The sequence below is a fragment of the Pelecanus crispus genome, chromosome 1 (genome assembly GCF_030463565.1).
Source record: "Pelecanus crispus isolate bPelCri1 chromosome 1, bPelCri1.pri, whole genome shotgun sequence".
Lineage (NCBI taxonomy): Eukaryota > Metazoa > Chordata > Aves > Pelecaniformes > Pelecanidae > Pelecanus > Pelecanus crispus.
Genome location: NC_134643.1, coordinates 16,865,509 through 16,883,665, shown reverse-complemented (window position 1 = coordinate 16,883,665; position 18,157 = coordinate 16,865,509). Strand labels below are relative to the sequence as shown.

Below are 18,157 nucleotides of genomic sequence, written 5' to 3'. Positions count from 1 at the left end.
GCATGATGTCAAACACCTTCCCCACCCCTAGGAGTGTATCTCAGGCCCCCAGAGGAGTCCTGACATAAGCATCTTCCTTATTGCAGATCTGTGGTGTGCCAGGAGACCAGCCCTGTGTCACAGCAGCCTGCGGGGGAGCTTTGTGCCGGGACAGTTGTGGGCTCAGGCAGTGCGGTGGTCCAAACTGCAGCGGAGCTCTTCCTCTCTCCACTGATGCCTTCAGGAAAGCTGAGGAGACTGCTGTGTTGCTAAATAACTTGACTATTCAGCTACGGGAACCTGAGAATCAGGTGCTGTATATCAAACGTACATTTGTTCAGTGAAATGAATGGAGGATGAGATTTGGGAGGTCACAAATCTACAAAAACTCACCTGCTCCTTGGACGAAGAGCAGTGACATAGTGATGGACCCTGTCCCAGCCCCACAGACCTACCATGGTTCAGTACTGGGAGTATTAGGTGCCAGTCCCACCAAGAGACTGTGGCTCTAGCTATGCGTTCCTCTTCCTCACAGCTGACAAGACCTCACCGGTCATGGTGCCCTGCGCATATGGAAGTTGGTGTCATCAGGCTAGTATTGTCTATATTTTTATTGAGAAAGATTCAAATGGCACCATTTGTCAGTAGCCTGAGTATGGCCCATGCTTATTGCAATGGGATTACTGCTGTGCATAGCGTTAAGCTCTATTTATATGACTTATGTTTGCCATTAAATAATTTTTGCAAATAATTTTGAGTCAAAGGTTTTCTGCCCCCGGTGATGTTTAGAAGGGCATCAAGTAGTCAGCTGTACTGCACAGTAGCAGTGAAAAATAACTCAAGCAAAGTGTGGCCAATGCAACATGTGCCACGGAAACAAATCGGACAAATCCCAAAACACCAGTAAAGACATTTTGTTCTTATTAACAATTGGAGATGATGCCTGTTACAGTCATAGGCAAAACACATTTTCTGACAGAAATGTCACTGTGCTGTGGCTTTGTCCTGTCCCTGCAGGGTGCCTGGGCATCCATTTCCTCTTTCTAGAATGCATGGGACACTCTGCATCACAGCTTAGAAATGGGTTTAGAAATGAGCAATGGGGCACATGGCTGGGCCCCGGGACACAGAGGGGCAGCAGCAAAAGGCATCTGCCAAGGTGGTGAGCACCAGGCTGCTGGGAGATTGCCTTTTTGCTCGCAAGCCTCAGGCCGCTCTGTGATAATATGAGTGAAGTACTTTGAGATGTTTCAGAAGTAAAAACATTACCATTTTTCTTGTTGCATGGGGAAACAGCGAATCTCTTCCCTCCGCAGACCGCAGAGAGGCAGTACCCCTGCATTTCCTTAAGGCAAAGCATAGCCCCCCAGCAAAGCAAAATACTGTTGGAATTTGATGATTAATCTAAAGCTCTCATTTAAATTATCAAGAATACTAATTTAATGGCAAAATGTAATTTTTAAAGACAAGCCTTAAACTCTACCTTCCTTATTTGTGTCCTCTTAAGTGTATTTTTAACAGCAAGTCCAATGTGAAAACGCAAATGAAATTATGTGTCTTTTCCATACTGAATCTGATCACTGACATGCTGCAGTACTGCAATAGAAAATAGCAGTCAGCACCTTCTTTTAGAAACAGAAGGGACTGCGGTTTAGCAGTGGTTGTGGAGAGAAAAAAAATGCTTTATTTAGGCTTTTTCTGAGGCCATATGAAGGCCATGACGTACCAACTTCTGGAGTTCCCCAAAGGGGTCTCCTACTACTTTTCAAAGCCACATCAAGTGATGCCAGCTGAGGCTTGGATCAAAATTGTTTTTGTGTCAGAGCTCAACTTGCCAAGCAATGATAGATAACCTCAAGAAAATGGCACTGCTATTTCTAATAATATTTCCAGGTTGAAAGCATTAGAAAAATGGCAGAAGACAGCAAGTTGAAAGGCTCGCAATTTAATGGGCAGCTGGAGACAGCTAAGAATGACATTGAAGTTGACCAGGAGATCATGAAGGAGTTAATCCAAAAAGTGAAAGACTTCTTGTTAGGTAAATATGCAAAGTTCTTTTTGACTCATTTTTAATACATATTCCAATATAATATAGCATAATAGATGGCCAGAAAATGGTCTAGCTGTATGTACATCAAATTTCTTGTCTACCGCCTAATCTGCACAATCTTTCCCAATCCCTTTATTCTAGTGCTTCTTTCTCCCACGGGACAGTACTTTGTATTACTTTTCCAACAGATCTGTTACGTTCTCATTGTCATCTTTTATTAATTTGCTTAATTTGAACTATGCAAGTAATTCCCTCAGTTCCTGGTTTGTCCGAGTAAAGGACTACTAACACAATTTCATACAATATATAATGACCAGGCATGTCCAATGCATCCTCAAATTGTTATTCCACCCCCTTCTTCCAGGCCCATAAATAGAGGCTCTCTGTAGGGAGCGTGGGAATTAGGATACATACTGCTCCATCGTCTCCGTAAAGCTGTAACTTGAGGAATCAAAGGATTCTGGTAGAACGTCACAGCTCTCATAAAAAATAACAAAACAACCATACACATCTTAAAGCTTTTTCCACCCTCACAACTGCAGAAAAATGCTGTAAGAAACGGCCCCTAAGTTTTTTTACCAGATGCATATCAAAGGAGTTCAAATGTGGTAGGATTTTTTTAATCTCTTGAATGTAGCTGATCTCATAAGTTTCTAAGGATTGCATGTTGGCAGTCCTTTGGCATTCATACCTCTACATCCAAATAGGGGTGAGGGCAGAGGACAGAGGACTTCCTTTGTTCAGGAACATTTAAGTTATTTTATTGAAATGGAAGAAAAACTCCATTTAAGTCCTTAAGATTCTCAGATTTTTATTTGATAGCAGTTGAAAATTCCACCTTTGGCTCTTCTTTAATGTTTCTTAGTAGACATACGGCATTTACTAACAATTATAAAAGCATTTTTTCATGAATTTTTGCTTTGTAAGTTGAAGTTTAAGAACTGCAACAGCTGAGATGCATACAGTTACATTAAATCTGCTGCACTGTACATTGACATGAACGGTAGTCTTAGATGAATATATTTCTACAGAAAACAGCTCTCAGGAATGCACTACTGTTTGCACAGTCAATGTCTTCTATTTAATTCTTGGTGAGTTACTTTGGAGCATTAGCACAAACATGTAATATGTTTCAACTGCTTTATCACCCAAGGTCTTGTCTATAAAGGGAAGTGAGCACAAAACAGAAGTGATGATGAGATTTCACAAGGCATTGACTAACTCTGTGTGCCTGTGCCTCTTAGCAAAGAACTAGGACGAGATCATTTGTAAGGGCAGTTGTCAAAATATGGTTTTTCTACTGTAAATTCCCATCCTATCCGAGTCTGACCCAAGTTCCCTCTGTAGCTTAGCCTTTCTCATTAACCAGCGAAGGAACCACTTTCTCAATATTGTGGTGACTCCAGGGAAGGGATTACATGAACCGGCCAGCTTGGAAATCTCCATTCACACCCCAGTCTCTCCAGCACCTCTTTGATCTGGGGGCCGAGGGAGAAACGGGCTCTGACACATCTAGCTGCGCCGTGCACCGATTTAAAACCTTCCATGGGCTCAGTTCTACATCAGAATTTTAATAACCCCATTCAAAGTGGGTTCAAAGCCTCATTTTAGCCAGTTCTGACAACACTAACAGCAGTACCTGGAAGCATAATATTAAATTACAAAAAGTTGGAGATAATTCTTATACCCCCTTGCTGTGCCTGTCAGCTTTATTCTGCCACAAAACTCAAAGGGTAGGCAGCCATAATGATCATTTACATTTCACTGGGAGGAAGGAGTCACTTCAGGATGCCCTCAGCTCCGTTTCTGTTGCAGATGAGAGTGCGCCTCCAGAAGATATTGAGAAAGTGGCAAATTATGTTCTGCAAATAAACCTTCCCCTGACTCCACGAGAGCTCACAGGCATGCTTGGCAAAATCAGGAGCATTATGAACCCCTGTGAGAAGTACAAACTGCATGTGAGTAAGAGAAACAGAAAAAGGGAGGAAGCTCGGACGCTGCTGGTGGAGGCACAAGGAGCCGAGTGAGTAGGGTATTCGCGTACCGATGTGCTAACTCCAGCTGGGGAGGCACTGTGCACGGTAGGACTGCTCCATACCCCAGGCAGTATCCTAGTAACACTGGAGGGAAAGCTCAGATGACAGCAGATTTCAGCTTGCAATTTCCACGGGGCCTCTCCAGCAGGACGAGCCATGAAGGCAGCCCCCGCCAGCTCTTGGCTCCTCCACCTGCTGAGCCAAAGAGGCCAAGGCATCTATGTACGTCCACGGTGGACCTCATGGATCATTACAGCTGGTTCACTGGGAGGTTTAAAATGGGTAGAGAGAAAACCTGTTCACCCAAAAGCGAGCTCTCCTTACTAGCAGTGCAGCACCAGGCAGCTGGCAGCATCCAGCCTCACCTTTAATACAGCGGCTCACGTGCTCCCACACAAGGTCCCTTACCGAGGTTTTACTTTGCCAACTTACGAACCACAATTTTAACAGTTGTTGTTGGACACCAGGGAACATTCCTGCATGTGGGCATGGGTACATTTGAAACATGTTCTTGCTTCGCTCTCCACACCACGATACTACACACGCTTCTATTTTTCCATTTCAGCAAAGCAGCTAAAGCTCTTCTGCCTGTGGATGAAATTAATAGTAAACTAAAAAACGTTGTGAGGTCCCAAGGACACTCCAAAAACACCTTCATGAAGTTAAATGAAGAGATACGAGGCATCAAAACACAAATCTCACAGGTATCTCACTGTAAATCTTTTAATTTATTTAATACATACATTTTAGAAAAAGATACTTCATCTCAAAGTTTCCTTAATGTAAACTTAAATAAATAAAACCAGAATGTGGTGCAGATATGACACCAATTCCATAATGTTTAAGGGTCTCCTCTTTTTAAGTATTTGACATGAATCTCCCTCACTACCACGCTCGGCAAGCTGGATGGACATTGCATAAGAAACCACAGCCTTCAATTGCTCTGTTTTAGGCTAAGAACCAAGTGAACAAGACAAACGATGAACTAAATGACTTGTCAGCAAAACAGTCTGAGATGGAAGATGAAATTGCCACATTGCAGGCAAAAATGCTGATGAACAAGAATCAAGCTACAAAGGCAAGAGCAGGGGCAGAAGCAGCACACAAGCAAGCCCAGAATATTGATAACGTAAGCCTTTCTGCCATGTATTAAGGGAGAAAAGATTCCCTCCATGTTTGATAGTATTTTTGATTTAGAAGTGTAATTGTGTTACTCTGCTCTCCTCAGAACTGTGTTAATGTTTTTGTTATGCCATGCAGTGTAAAATGCCACAGGGTAAGAATAATTTCTTTTTTATTTTAAGGCTTCTGGCAAGTAACACTTCTGTTTCCTTGAATGAAAGAAAACATACACATTTCTCTGGCTACTCGGTGACATTTTTCCTTGCACTGTGTATAAGACTCGTAGTCTCCATGGGCACCAGTAAACACAACAGAACAAATCACAAAACCAGATATTAAAATATGTGAGTGATGGAAGCAGCCTGGCCATTCATCCCATGCCATTCTCCTTCAGAGAAAATTGCTGTGGGAGTTACTTGGAGTTTTTGGTTGGCCAGGTGCTTTTCCGTAGCTCCAATTTTTGAGAATGCACTGAGGCAGCTAGAAATTTGCTAAAATTGCAAGGAGAACCAGGCACCCACAGCGCAAGCTTGGAGCATGACCAGCTTCCAGGTTATAAGAAACCTAGTAGAAATCTAAACTGTGGCCAATCTAAATTGGCATGGAATGGAGTTCGCCAGTAAATATTACTACAGCCAAAAAAGGTAAAAAAAAAAAAAAAGCTACAGGTGATTCGTTAAATTTTAATTAAGCCTCATAGCAAAATGAAATTTACAGAAAAGACCTATCAAAAGAAGTAAAAACAGCATAAGCTTAAAAAATCTTAAAACATATTTTCTTTACATCCTCACCCTCCCTTGACACTTTACATGGCTCCACTGACGGTTTAATTGTTTTTTATCAGGTTGTGCAAAGTATTGTTCAATGTACATTCATGGGTTTTTTTTTTTAAGATTGAAGAAAATGAGAGATTTAAAGTTTGGTTCAAAGAGGATATTCAAAAAAGGTATAAAAACCTCCTTTAGTACACCAGATTAATTATGAGATGCTCTTAAACTAAGTAATGGCTTTTTGTTACAGGAGTTTGCTGACATTAAAAGAAAGTACACCATTCTTCAAGAAAAGCTAAAAGCCCAAGGACCTCCAAAAGTAATGCTAGAAAAAGTGAAGCAGCTGAAAGAAGAAGCAGAAAAACTGGCTGAAGAGACTGAAAAAAAAATTAAAAGAATAACAGGTGGCGTTCTCACTTCCATAGCGAGTGGTAAAAATTGTGACAGTCATGAATTAAACTGATGTCCTTGCCCACAGACACTAACAGACTAGGTTCACCTGAAATCAGGTTTAAAACAATATAACTGGTGAAAATCCCTGCTTGAAGCTACCCGAACAGTTTAAAAGCAGTTAAATTGATTTGGCTTATGTACTTTTTGTGACATAAATTGGTTGCTGTAAGCAGAGTTTAAGAAACGTCCACACAGGGACTTGCAGTGATTTGATTCAGACAGTTTAAAAGCAGGACAAGTGCAAAATCTGCATAAAACTTGGCTGCAGATTTAGCTGGGAGCTTTGATTTATACACTTGCTTTGGGCATTTGGAGCTTAAATATTTCCTTTGCGCACTGTCTTTTCTTACATTACCCAAGTGATGTCTCGTATTATAGAGAGCTGCAGGGTAGCTGCTTGTCATCAGTCCATACTTGTTCCCCTTCAGACTTTATCTCTGAGCAATGGCAGAACAAACCAGGCACAAATACTGGCTTGTTCAAACACAGAGAAACATCCGTGTCCCACAGCAGGCAGCAGGGCTTGAGTACATGCCTCGGTCACGTTGGTCCACACTCTGGTGCCATCACCCAAGTGCACCGCCGTGGAGATTGAAGCCGATGTGCCCTGGACCCGCGGGGCTGCGGCCGGGAGGCAGAGGGGTCGTGGGTAGCGGAGACGGGGGGCACCGCTCCTCACACAGCCTCTCAGGTGGGTTTAGAGGGTTGCCAAAACAGAAGAGTACATCTCATGTAATCACACACATTAGGGGACCTAATTCTGCTTGTAGTGAAGGTCTGGGCATTTCCACTGGGAATCCTTGGGCCTAGGATCCTGCCAGGCTCAACATCCAAAAATGCTGTGTAACATCAGCAAAACAGAAGCAGAAACTCCATCCCAGGAGCAAATTCTTCAGGACAGGACCCAAATAAATACTTTGAGCAGATACCTTGAGGAGAAGCATTAAGAGCATCCCAGTCACTCCAAACACCCAGATGACGACTGCATTAGAAACAGGCAGTGAATGATGTGGTTTTGACTCATTACCAGTACGTACCACTGGTGTAGCTTCACAGGGGCCAGCGGAAACATTCTTGTAAATGAGGGAGACCTAAGCCCATTACGCCTGAATTGTCTAGGCTTTACACACATCGGTGGACACACTGTTCCTCTGAGTGTTTCCATTTAAGCCAACTCATTTAAGAGCTCCATGTCCTGCCCCATCCTAGCTGATGGACAAAAGCACATGCTGAGAAATTAATTTAAGGCTGTCACGTTTCACTCGCAATCCAGAAGCCAGACTTTTCTCTCCAGTTGCATATATAACATTCCCCATTTGAAATGGGCTTATTGCCTCTAAAACTGCTGGGAAAAGAAACGCTGTTAATCCCTGGATTTTACTTACACAACAAATATGAGCATCACTGCATGTCTCTACTCTTCCAGATTTGGAGAAGAAGCTTCAGGACCTGAATCAAACTAAACAAGACAAGGCAGAGCAACTGAGACAACTAGAGGAACAAGTGATAGCCATTAAAAATGAAATCACGGAGCAAGAAAGCAAGTATGCAACATGCAAAAGTTAGGGTCTGAACAGACCATCAGGTAAAGTGCAACTGAAATCTTCGTGCTTACCCCCTCCGGAGCTTCCTGGCATGGAGGGCTGTCTCTGTAAATTCATCTGAAGGTGCATATAGTATTTTGGCACAGTGAATAATGTAACTTTCTCTTGTTTTTTTTTTGTCCAGTTGAGTTTATATGCAAATAGGAAATGCCTTTTAATAAACCAGCTGATAAAGGAATTGGAATGCAATCTTTGAGGGAGTTCTAAAATACACTCCTGCCCACAGCCCAGGGCTTCTCCTTGTAGGGGGTTGGAAATGCAAAAGGAGGATTGCTCAGAGAACTACAGGTAACTGCCTCAGAGGCTCCCAACACCCTGTGTCTTCTGCTGAACCCTACAATAATCTGTGGCTGTGCCACGACCCCACACGGGGCTGCACAGACTGGGATGGGGAGATGCAGGTGAAAGGCTGCCGGCCTCTGTAGCCATCCCTGCTGACAACCGGCGGCATCCCCAGGGTACCATCGCTCCTCCACCCCCGTCTCTTCGCTGGGACAGAGCAGGGGGGCCACCAGGAACCCCTGACCATGTGGGGGGGTCCCCCTCTGTTAACTGAAAACGCGCCGGGACGCGCGGTACCTCCGTGCAGCACTGGGCCATTAGAGGTGGGTGACAGGGAGCCAATTCCCCAGTGCCCACTGGATGGCAGTGCTCAGATGCTTAATGCCGAAACTTCAAAATCATTAAGCTGTTGTTAAAGGTCATTTGTCAATGCCCCTCCTGCAGTTACCTTTTTTTCTTATGCTTATAAGGTGTTTCCCACGTTTTTCGTTAATGCAACCAACAACTGGAAAATAACTCCAGCTCTTAGGTTTAAGCAGTGAGTCTACAGGGCCACAAATGTTGAAAAACAGTTTCGCCACCTTTTCTCCCACATGCAGCACTTCACAGAAGTCAGGGTTCACACAGCAGTTTCTTGGAGCCATAAAGAACACAGGAATTAAGCTAAATTTCAGTTTATAATTCTTTTTCTTTTAATATAAAGGAGACTGGGGCTAAGCAAATGCTACAGAAGGGCTAGGGTTTTAAAAAGACCAAAGGGAGTTACGCCTCAGTTTCAAAATCCCACCCACATTCCTGCAGGACGCTGAACAGACTAACGATGGCTTTTCCTCAGTTAAAACCAGTCGTGTCATTCCCGTCTGGACCATCCCACAGCAAGCATCCGTCATGGACTTTATTCAGCTGGCGTGAGGAGCCCAGCGCTGCTGCAGAGCGCTCGGATGCAGCCCGCATCTGTAAAATGAGGAATGCGCTGCAGGAATACAGGGCTCTTAGCATCTACAATCCTTATCTAAAAGCAAGCATTGTTTCGATCCAACTGAGATAAAGCCTCCATAGTTATCACTCTGTGTTTACAAGAGCTAAAGCAGCATTCATATGCACTGGGGGCCTTGAGTGGGAATTGCTGGCACGGATGAGATTTCAGAGATACTCCTCTAACTCAAACCAGCTGTGCTCCAGGGCAATGTGCAACATGCATTACCCATATAATAGCTTCTATTGTGAAAATGATAGAATCAAATTATAACTTTGATATAATCTAAGAGAGACACCTGAATGCAGGTATGCACGTAATTTGTGGTTTAGCTTTTTCTGAATTTTAGCACTTTAAAAAATCATGTATGAGGTGCAAGGCTTCTCTAGAAGTTACTAGGCTGTAATCAGACAAATGTATTTAGATTGACTTTGCCATAATGAAATCGAGCCTCTCTGGTTTACTGGGAGCATACAGCTCACCAAGCTGCTCACACGCAGGTCTCCAGGTAATGAAGGATTTCCTGCAGGTTTCATGCGGCCCTGCTGTACTGCACCTGAAACAGGCAAACTGAAGCTCTTAGAAAGAAATTCCCAATTGCATATAAATCAAAATTATTCATGGCTTGAAAAAACTGAATGCACAAGCAAAAGTTGAAAGAGACCTTCCTCTTAAAAGCCACTGTTAGCTGTGAGAGTTGCCATATGGCTTTTGACAAGCCGCGAGGATGAGAAGTCTGTAAACACAAGGCAGTTGGGGCCTGGAGGGGAGATGTATCCATGGGGGGAAACAGAAATCACTGGAAGAAAAGCAGAAACAGGAAGAAGAAAGTCAGCATGGAGTCTGACCTCCCCTGCCTTTCTCCAAACATGCTCAGACACACAAAGCGAGCAGACCTGATGGGACCAGCAGCTACAGGACACAAAACCCATTCTGTGACAGCTTCTGAGGTTTACAACTGCGCAGCATTCCCCATTGGAAGTGGTGCAAAAACTTTTAAAGTCTTTTTGTGAAGTTAATTTGTGGGAAAATGCTGTATCTGGATCAAAAATACCTATTTTTAGTTCCCCCAGTTCCCTTTCTTGTGGACAGAAGTGGCTTCAGAAGAGCGTTTATTGAGAAAATTTTTGAAATCACTATCTTGCTGTAGAGCATTTTGAATTCAATGACATTAATCAAAATGCAAACAACATTTAACCAAAACCACATATTATCAAAGATATATTTAATCAAAAATTATCTCATCAGCTCTATCTGCTAGACATTCAACCACTGGAGTGTTATAAGAAAACGGGTGATCAAGTGGGTCCCACTGAGGTCAAATTCTGAACTTTGGTTCCTCAAGAAGACTTCCAACCCAGCACAAACACAGACACCCCAAGACTGTAAAGCCACTTCACCAACCACAGGGATAGGACATGACACAAAACTGAATTTTTATCATTTGAACAAACAATCAAATTAAAATACTGCCACTAGCTATCGCTCATGAGCACTGCAGAGAGGGACGGACATGAACAAGTTCATCACACCTAATTACCCACACAGTGAATGCTGGCGGTCTTACCCAGGTTTCAGCCACCTCTGAAGGGCGACCATGGTTACAGGTGACAGTGGCCACCTTGCTCCGTGGCTGCGCTCCCCACACGAGGTGAGGGTCACCACTGCGACCCCAGCTCAATCCCTGATGCCACGCAGCAGGGTCACCTCCAGGCCGGAACGCAGTGCAGTGTCACACCGCCCGTGGCAAGGCACGAAGGAGCCTAGCCACGGTGGCAACGAGCTCTGGAGGGCAACTTGAGTCCATTTGAGGTTTAGGGGAGGATAGGACTTCTACAAGGCTATGAAACAGAAGAAAAAGGAGGAGAAAATTTCAATAAAAATTGAAAAAGTATGGGATAGAAAAGAATCCAGTGGCAATGAAACACTCTGTCCTTGCACACTTGCACATGGAGCGATGCTGCAGAATGCCCCTGCCTGTCTGCATTGGACTGGGGCAGTTTCTGACTGCAGCAGAGTAAGACGTTTTCTGTTAGCAGGACAGAAATGTTCGTTGTATTGAAGCTTAAAAACAAAGCCAGGCTGCGATTTACAAGACAGAATTGTGAAACTGAATTAGTTTTGTGAATTTAGAAGACCACATTGTAGAAGAGGTTTAGAATTACAATACCCGCCCTGTCAATTTAAAAAGGTTTAATTTCCCAGATATCTTTAATGAAACAGCCCCATGAGTTCCTCAATCGGGAGTCCTGGGTTATGTTTCAGACCTGGTGTTTAACCTTTAGGGCAAGTCACTTGGTATCTCTCTGTTTCCGCTTATCCATCTGTAAAATGAGAACGAACATATTTACCTACCTCGGCAGGGTTTGCTAGGACAGACAGACCGCAGTGTGTTTCCACTCCGGCACTGCAAATAGCGAGGGCAAAGTGTTCTTGAGGGACACCAGTACCTGGTAAAGATTTACACGGGTTTACGTGTTACACGTGCGCAAGCAAAACTCGGGTATATAAACCCAGGCATCCGTCCCAGGCTGCGCCCAGCCGGGGCTGCGCTCTTTGAACACATCCATCCTTCGTACCTGCTCGCCAGCGTTTATTTACCAGTAACCCTTTCCCCTGGGTGCCCAGGGGACCGCCGCCAGCAAACAAAGCCCCGTGTCTCCCTGCGGAGCCCAGGGAACCGAAGGCGGAGGCCAGGAGCGCGGGTGCAGCGCCGGTGCGGCTCTTCACGCCTCGCAGCCGCCCCAGCACCTCTGGGAAGGCAGCAGCACCGCGTGCTCCCAGGCAACGAGGAACAGCCTGGCAGCGGCCAGCCCGGGCTCGACGGCTCCTCTGCCCGCCCCAGGGCCAGACCCAGCCACGTATGACAGCGCGGGCACCGTCCCCAGGAATGGCACTCCCGAGCCACGCGCGTTGGCACCGCAGCACCAGGCGATTCGGGGCCGTTGAGCATCACGCGTGAGGGCTGCCAGCCCTTCGCCGGCTGTCCGGCCTTGCCACGCAGCTCCGCTCCATCCACCACCATCCACCCCTCCCAGGCGGCCAGTCCCACCAGCACCCCGGCAGAAGGCAGGTCTGGGTCAAAAACCCCGTTCCCGCACGGCATCCCCACAGACGGGGCAGGGAGAGGGGTCGCCCCGTCGGTGATCCCCCCCCACCCCGGGTTCCTGCACCCTGCCCACAGCCCGCTCCCAAAGCTGGGGAGCAACGGGAAGGGCACAGCCCGTGGTGGCGGGGGCTGGAGTCCCCCCGCTCCCGCCTCGGGGCTCCCCGGTTGCTGCGGGCGGGCGAGCCCCTCCCCGGCCCGCCGCCGGGCCGCTCTCCCCCGGCCTCCCACCCCGGCTCGGCTGCCCTTCCTCGACGGCAGCCGCTTCTCCGCTCCCTCCCCCCGGCCTGGCGCTGCAGCGGGGCCGGGCAGCCCCGGGGCCCGGGGCGGGAGGGGCGGCGTGGGGCGGCCCGGCCCGGCCCCGCGGGGGCGGCGGGGCGGGGGAGGAGGAGGGCCGGGGGCGCCCGGCGGCGCGGAGCCGCTCCCCGGGAGCCGCGGGGAGCTGCGGCGCCTGCGTGGAGCAGCCGGAGCGAGAGCCTTCGGCGGCAGCGTGGACGGCGAGCCGAGCCCCGTCCCGTCCCGTCCCGTCCCGTCCCGTCCCGTCCCGCCGGTGCCCGCCGCCCGCCATGGGCCGCCTCCCGCTGTGCCTCTGCTGCTGCCTCGGTAACTCCCGCCCCACTCCCGCCGCCGTCGGGGCACGGCGGGCTGGGCGAGCCCCTGGGACGAGCCCCTGGGACGAGCCCCTGGGACGCCCGGCCCGGCCGCGCTCCGCTCCCCCCCGCTCACCCCTCTCTCCCTCCGCGGCCGCGCAGCGCTCTGGGCCGCGGCGGCGCAGGAGCCCGAGTACAGCTACGGCTGCGCCGAGGGGAGCTGCTACCCCCGCCACCGGCGACCTGCTCATCGGCCGCGCCGCCCGCCTCTCCGCCTCCTCCACCTGCGGCCTCCGCCAGCCCGAGCCCTACTGCATCGTCAGCCACCTCCAGGTGAGCGCCTGGCGCGGCGGGGCCGGCCACCGCGGCCGGGGGGCGGCGGGGGGCCCGGCGAGGGGCTGCGGCGGAGGGGGGCCCGGCGGCGGAGGGGGGCCCGGCGGCGGGGCAAGGCGCTGCTGCGGGAGGGGGCCGCGGGCGGCGGTCTGCGGGGGAAGGCGTCGTGCCCCTGGGCGGGACCCCCCGCCCCGCCGAAGCAAGCGGCGTCCGGGGAGCCCCTCGCGGCTTTCGGCTCCCGACCCCCCCCCTTTCCCTAGCGAGGTTAATAAGGAGGAAGGTGCCGCAGTTAAGTTCAATTAATACTTCATCTTCAGACTTCCCCGAGCCGTCTAGACCGCTTCCTGGCTGCGAGTGGTCTGTCGGACCCGGGTAGCGCTTTGGCCACTGTTCCCATAAAGTAATTACATCTGTATGGGCTCCAAGTGAGGGGGTGCCAGTGAGGTTGCCCCGCGCGTCTGGTGGAAAACGCAAAGCTCGTTACTGTTTATGCCAGAAGCAGCTCACCAGACCTAAAATCTCTGAGCCAGAAGGGATGGGGGAGAAGAATAAAACAGCAGTTACAAGTGGGACTCTGTTGAACTGAAAGTGAGGGGATAATCTCTGGCCAAATTCACTGCAGAGACAATGGGGCCGGATTCTGGCACTCGGAAGGAAAACGCCGGGAAGCAGGAGCAGCCCTGCCTGAGGGGCTGTGGGGCTTGGCCCATTTGTGCCCCGAGGTTACCAAATCTCAGCCCCACCTTTCGTTTTACTGTACTGCTCCGTCTGCTAGAGCTAATACTTGATTTATGTAATGCAGGGTTTAGCTTTGCTGGAACATTTTTGGTGTCTGTCAGGATTGTCTGTAACGGGACTTATTTGACGACATTAGCATCCCTGATAGAACAAAACAACAAAGGCACTTTTTTTTGTTACGTTTTCTTGTCTCAAAAAATGCTGAAGTGCCGTAGTAAAAAGCATTGCCTCAGGAGTTCACGTGTGCCCTTATTCCTGATCTCACAGCCCGGGTTCAGCGTTTGGGATGTCCCTGGTTACTTCTGAACCATAAGGTGATATTGAAGAAATTGTGTCACGCTGTGGATGTGGGAAGGTGCCGAGCATCCTCCTCATAACACGGGGCTTGGCCACGCTGTGCACTTTGCAGGATTGAGCCTTCCAGGATTCGAGTTTGGCGGGAGAAAGAGCGAGTCATGGCATGAGGCAGGGGCCGTGGTGCTGGGGGAGAGGAGCCTGGAGCGGGCAGGGGGACGTCTTCCTCGGGACCCCCGCTCTGGCTGTGCTCTCTCCCAGAGGAGCCTCTGGGGGCTCGTGGGGGTGAAGCGGTGGGCTTGGGAGGAGCCGCTGAAGCCGAAATCAGTGAAATGGAAAGGCTGTGTGGTGCAGACCTGCCGGCTCTCACATTCTTGGCTGATAAAGCACCGTATTTGTCTCCATAAACCTGCTGGAGGAATGATGCCTGTGTAGCTTTTGACAGTGACGAGTTGCTGGTGCGCTGGGGCTCCCTCGCTGCGGCAGGATGAGCTCCTCTCCCTCCTCTGCCCCCTCCAGTCTGCCAAACTTGCTGAGTTGGTTTGGGCAGGAACCCTCCCTTTTGGTTCAGTTCACATCCTACCTTGCAAAATTGGAATGTGGAGGTTTTAGGCACCAGGACAATGTAAAAACAGCATTGTTGGTGGCGATAGTCGTGATGGGGTTTTGTCCTTCTGGTGAAGAAGTGTCCAGCTTTCCCAAGCAGCACGTGCCAGACTTGCACCCAGTTTTTTCTATGGGCACACCTTGTAGTGTGTGCGAACTGGGTTTATGAGCATAGCTTGGATTGCAGTCAAAGGTGAAGAAGCAAGGTTTAGGTAGGAGTTTGGCAAGCTGGATTCAGAGTAAAGTTAACCTCGTGCTGAAAGGGACCTGGCCACTAAATCACTGATGGACCCTTGACGTGTATTGAGCCTCACTGGAGATATCCCTGATGCCAAGAACTTACATCTCCAAGCTAGCTCCCAAAAGCCAACGTTATTTCACACAAGTTGTTGAAGACGCAGTTTTGCACGTGTACCTTTGTACAGAAGCAATTCAGTGATTTTCTGTAGATGCTGCCTTTGGTTCTGGCTTCTGCTGGAGAATATGCGTGCTGGAAGAGATTTCCTGAAACTGCAATTTCAATAGAAAACATACTTCTCCTAAAAATAAAGTTTATGGAATTCCTGGCATATTTTCCGTTTGGCAATTTGCATTAATTCATAAAGGTAAATACACTTATCATTTCAACCAAAAAAATTACCTTTGATGACTCCTGCAGGCAAAATGAGTGGAATGTGATATGGATGGAAAATACCCTTATCTGCAGGAAACAACTATTGCCCCGCAGATAAAATCAGTAATGCTGATTATTTTGTTGTTTCAGGAGGACAAAAAATGTTTCATATGTGACTCCAAGGATCCGTTCCACGATAGTCTCAATCCTGACAGTCATCGCATTGAAAACGTGGTCACCACGTTTGCGCCAAATCGCCTGAAGCTCTGGTGGCAGTCGGAAAATGGTATGGGGTTTGTCTGGGAGCCGTTTCCAGGGCTGGGAGCTGCTTTCCCGACTTTTGTTTAAGGGTACCTGTGGGTTTGCTGTTATCTCTGGCGTGGTGATTACTGCCATGTGAAGGATCATGCTGTTCGATGAGGGCTGAGTAAAACCGGCTGCTTTTGTGTGCCCTGGAGCGGTCCTTAATCCATAACGAAGCTGTCAGCTCTCTGGGAGTGTTGGAAAGAGCCGTCCCACCACTTTGCAAGAACCCTTTCCTAAAGAGAAAAGTTTCCCACACTGGCTCCAGATCTCTCTCATGTTTGGGCAGCGGCAGCAGAGCAGCCTTCCAGGAGTAAATATCCCAGGGCGTCGCTGCCAAGGAAGCACCGCAGGGCTTCCCCGCCGCTGGGCTGGAGGGAGGCTGTGGAAGGAGGTTTGGGCGCGGAGCCGGGGGCTGCCGTCCCTCCCGCTTCCCTGCCCTCTTACCCTGGGAGGGCAAAGCCGAGGACATCTCCCACCCTGCAAACTGCCTTCCCCCTCCCGGGCTCCCTGCATTCCTGCGTCCATATGCCAAACAGTAAAATGAACACCAGAAGCAAGCCAGCTAGTTAAAAAAAAAAAATTGCATGTTAGTTCAGTGGCTTTTTTCTTTTTTTTTTTTTTTTACTCTTCCTCTGCCCTTTTTACTTTTATGGTTATGCTTTTGGCATGCCTTCATACACAAAACGAGGCACTGAGGTTTCTCAAAGAGCAGTCCTACCCTGAAGCCTTAAAGCCAGCTGGACAGGATGGGACTTGTGCAAATGCATTGGCAGTAGTTGTCTTACTGTGTATTAAAAAGAAATGGTAATATTTGTAACGTTTCTGCTGCCCGGTAAAGAAAGGTTTTCATTAAATCCTTTTTAACCATTTAGGTCAGACTAGCAAGCTGCTTGTCTCCAGCGGCTCTCTTCTAGTGTTCCAAATAATTCATGTTTTTTGCAACAGGCTTGGCAGCATTCACACAGAAAAGTTCTTAGCTCATAAGGTCATGAAAATGTCCTTCAACAATAAAAAACAAATGATTCTTTCTGTCCAATTCATGTTTTCTTCTATTCAGGCATACAGCAGAAGGGGCCATTGCTGCACGCTCCACATAAAATTACAGCTGGTCAAAAATTTTAGCGCTTTATTGTTTCATTTTTTTAATTTCCTACCCTTTCTCCTCTCTGTAAATCTTGATTTTTTTTTTTTTATTTCTAACTACAGTATAATTAGTATCCAGCTGTTTTGAGAGGTCTTTTCACATGGCAAAATAATATTTGTAACTGTTTTTCTTCCTTTTTCTGTGGAGTCCTTGGCCATAGGTAGTCGTGCAACAGAGTTTGGAAAACTTTTTGCTTGCCACTGGTTTCCTAGCCCTAACAGTTGCAAACCATGGCTGTGATGGTTGCTTTAGGAGTATTTCAAAACCCGGTTGTAAAGGAACTGTTCCTGGGTCCAGATGGACAGGAGAGTCCAGAGTGAGTGAAGAAAAGTGGGAAATGGCCCCCACCAGCCGTTGGTGAGATTTGGGGTGTTAGGGCTGCAGAAGCTCATAGCTCTGGTGCTGCCAGATGGGCTGCAGTGTGTGAGGACAGCCTGGGGTCACCACACAGATCTGGGCTCACCGTCCTCAGTCATAGTGGCCACTGGGTGCTTTGGTGCCGGGATCCAGCCCGTAGCAGTCCCCATCCTTACCCTACACCTAGTGATGTTAACCATGTTACGCAGTCTAAAATAATGGCAGTGCAGGCTCATGCTTTGGGTGTAAGGTGTTTGGTGCAGATGATGCACAGGAATCCCGTGTGCGATACACTCTTCAGCAGGTCCTCGGTGTCTCCCCCATACCTCAGTAATGTGCTAACCCTCGTGTCCCTTTTTGACAACAGAACCAAGTGGCAAAGAAAAGAGTCTCTGCGTTACCGGAACGAAGAGCTTTGGCAAAATTTAGATGTAGAGGCTGGCGGGTGTCCTTGTGTGCTGCACAGCTTCTTTTCTCTGCCCCTGCAGGTTTGGAAAACGTGACTATCCAGCTGAACCTGGAGGCCGAGTTTCATTTCACTCACCTCATTATGACCTTCAAGGTAAGGAAGCCACAGCATTACCCCAAACCCCAAAACACGAGGAAATAAGAGATCTCGTAGTCCTTCACGTCTGTTTGATATTTAGGATTTGGGCTTTGTCGGAGCTGTTTTGCCTGATTTTTTAGAGCTGTTAACCATTATTAACTCCTGCTGAAGTCGCGCAGGAAGGCTGAGTTGTGATTTGTGGCTTGAGTTGTGTTTGAACTCCAGTGAGGCTGCAGAGAGAGTCATACTGA

At 48.1% G+C, this 18,157-nt stretch overlaps 2 protein-coding genes across 2 annotated transcripts in view; both read left to right on the top strand.

Annotated features, from left to right (window-relative positions):
- Positions 1–7,976, top strand: part of LAMB4 (laminin subunit beta 4) — a 43,166-nt gene extending 35,190 nt beyond the window's left edge. The window contains exons 28-34 of the mRNA XM_075726962.1: positions 87–290; positions 1,873–2,017; positions 3,845–4,052; positions 4,631–4,769; positions 5,018–5,194; positions 6,208–6,361; positions 7,837–7,976. Coding sequence (XP_075583077.1) covers positions 87–290; positions 1,873–2,017; positions 3,845–4,052; positions 4,631–4,769; positions 5,018–5,194; positions 6,208–6,361; positions 7,837–7,976 — 1,167 coding nt within the window. The remainder of the gene's footprint in view (positions 1–86; positions 291–1,872; positions 2,018–3,844; positions 4,053–4,630; positions 4,770–5,017; positions 5,195–6,207; positions 6,362–7,836) is intronic.
- Positions 7,977–12,944: 4,968 nt separating this feature from the next.
- LAMB1 (laminin subunit beta 1) overlaps positions 12,945–18,157 on the top strand; it is a 44,738-nt gene continuing 39,525 nt past the window's right edge. Inside the window, 5 exon segments of the mRNA XM_075723827.1 lie at positions 12,945–12,981; positions 13,131–13,195; positions 13,197–13,301; positions 15,703–15,838; positions 17,848–17,921. Of these exon segments, the coding sequence (XP_075579942.1) occupies positions 12,945–12,981; positions 13,131–13,195; positions 13,197–13,301; positions 15,703–15,838; positions 17,848–17,921 (417 nt within the window).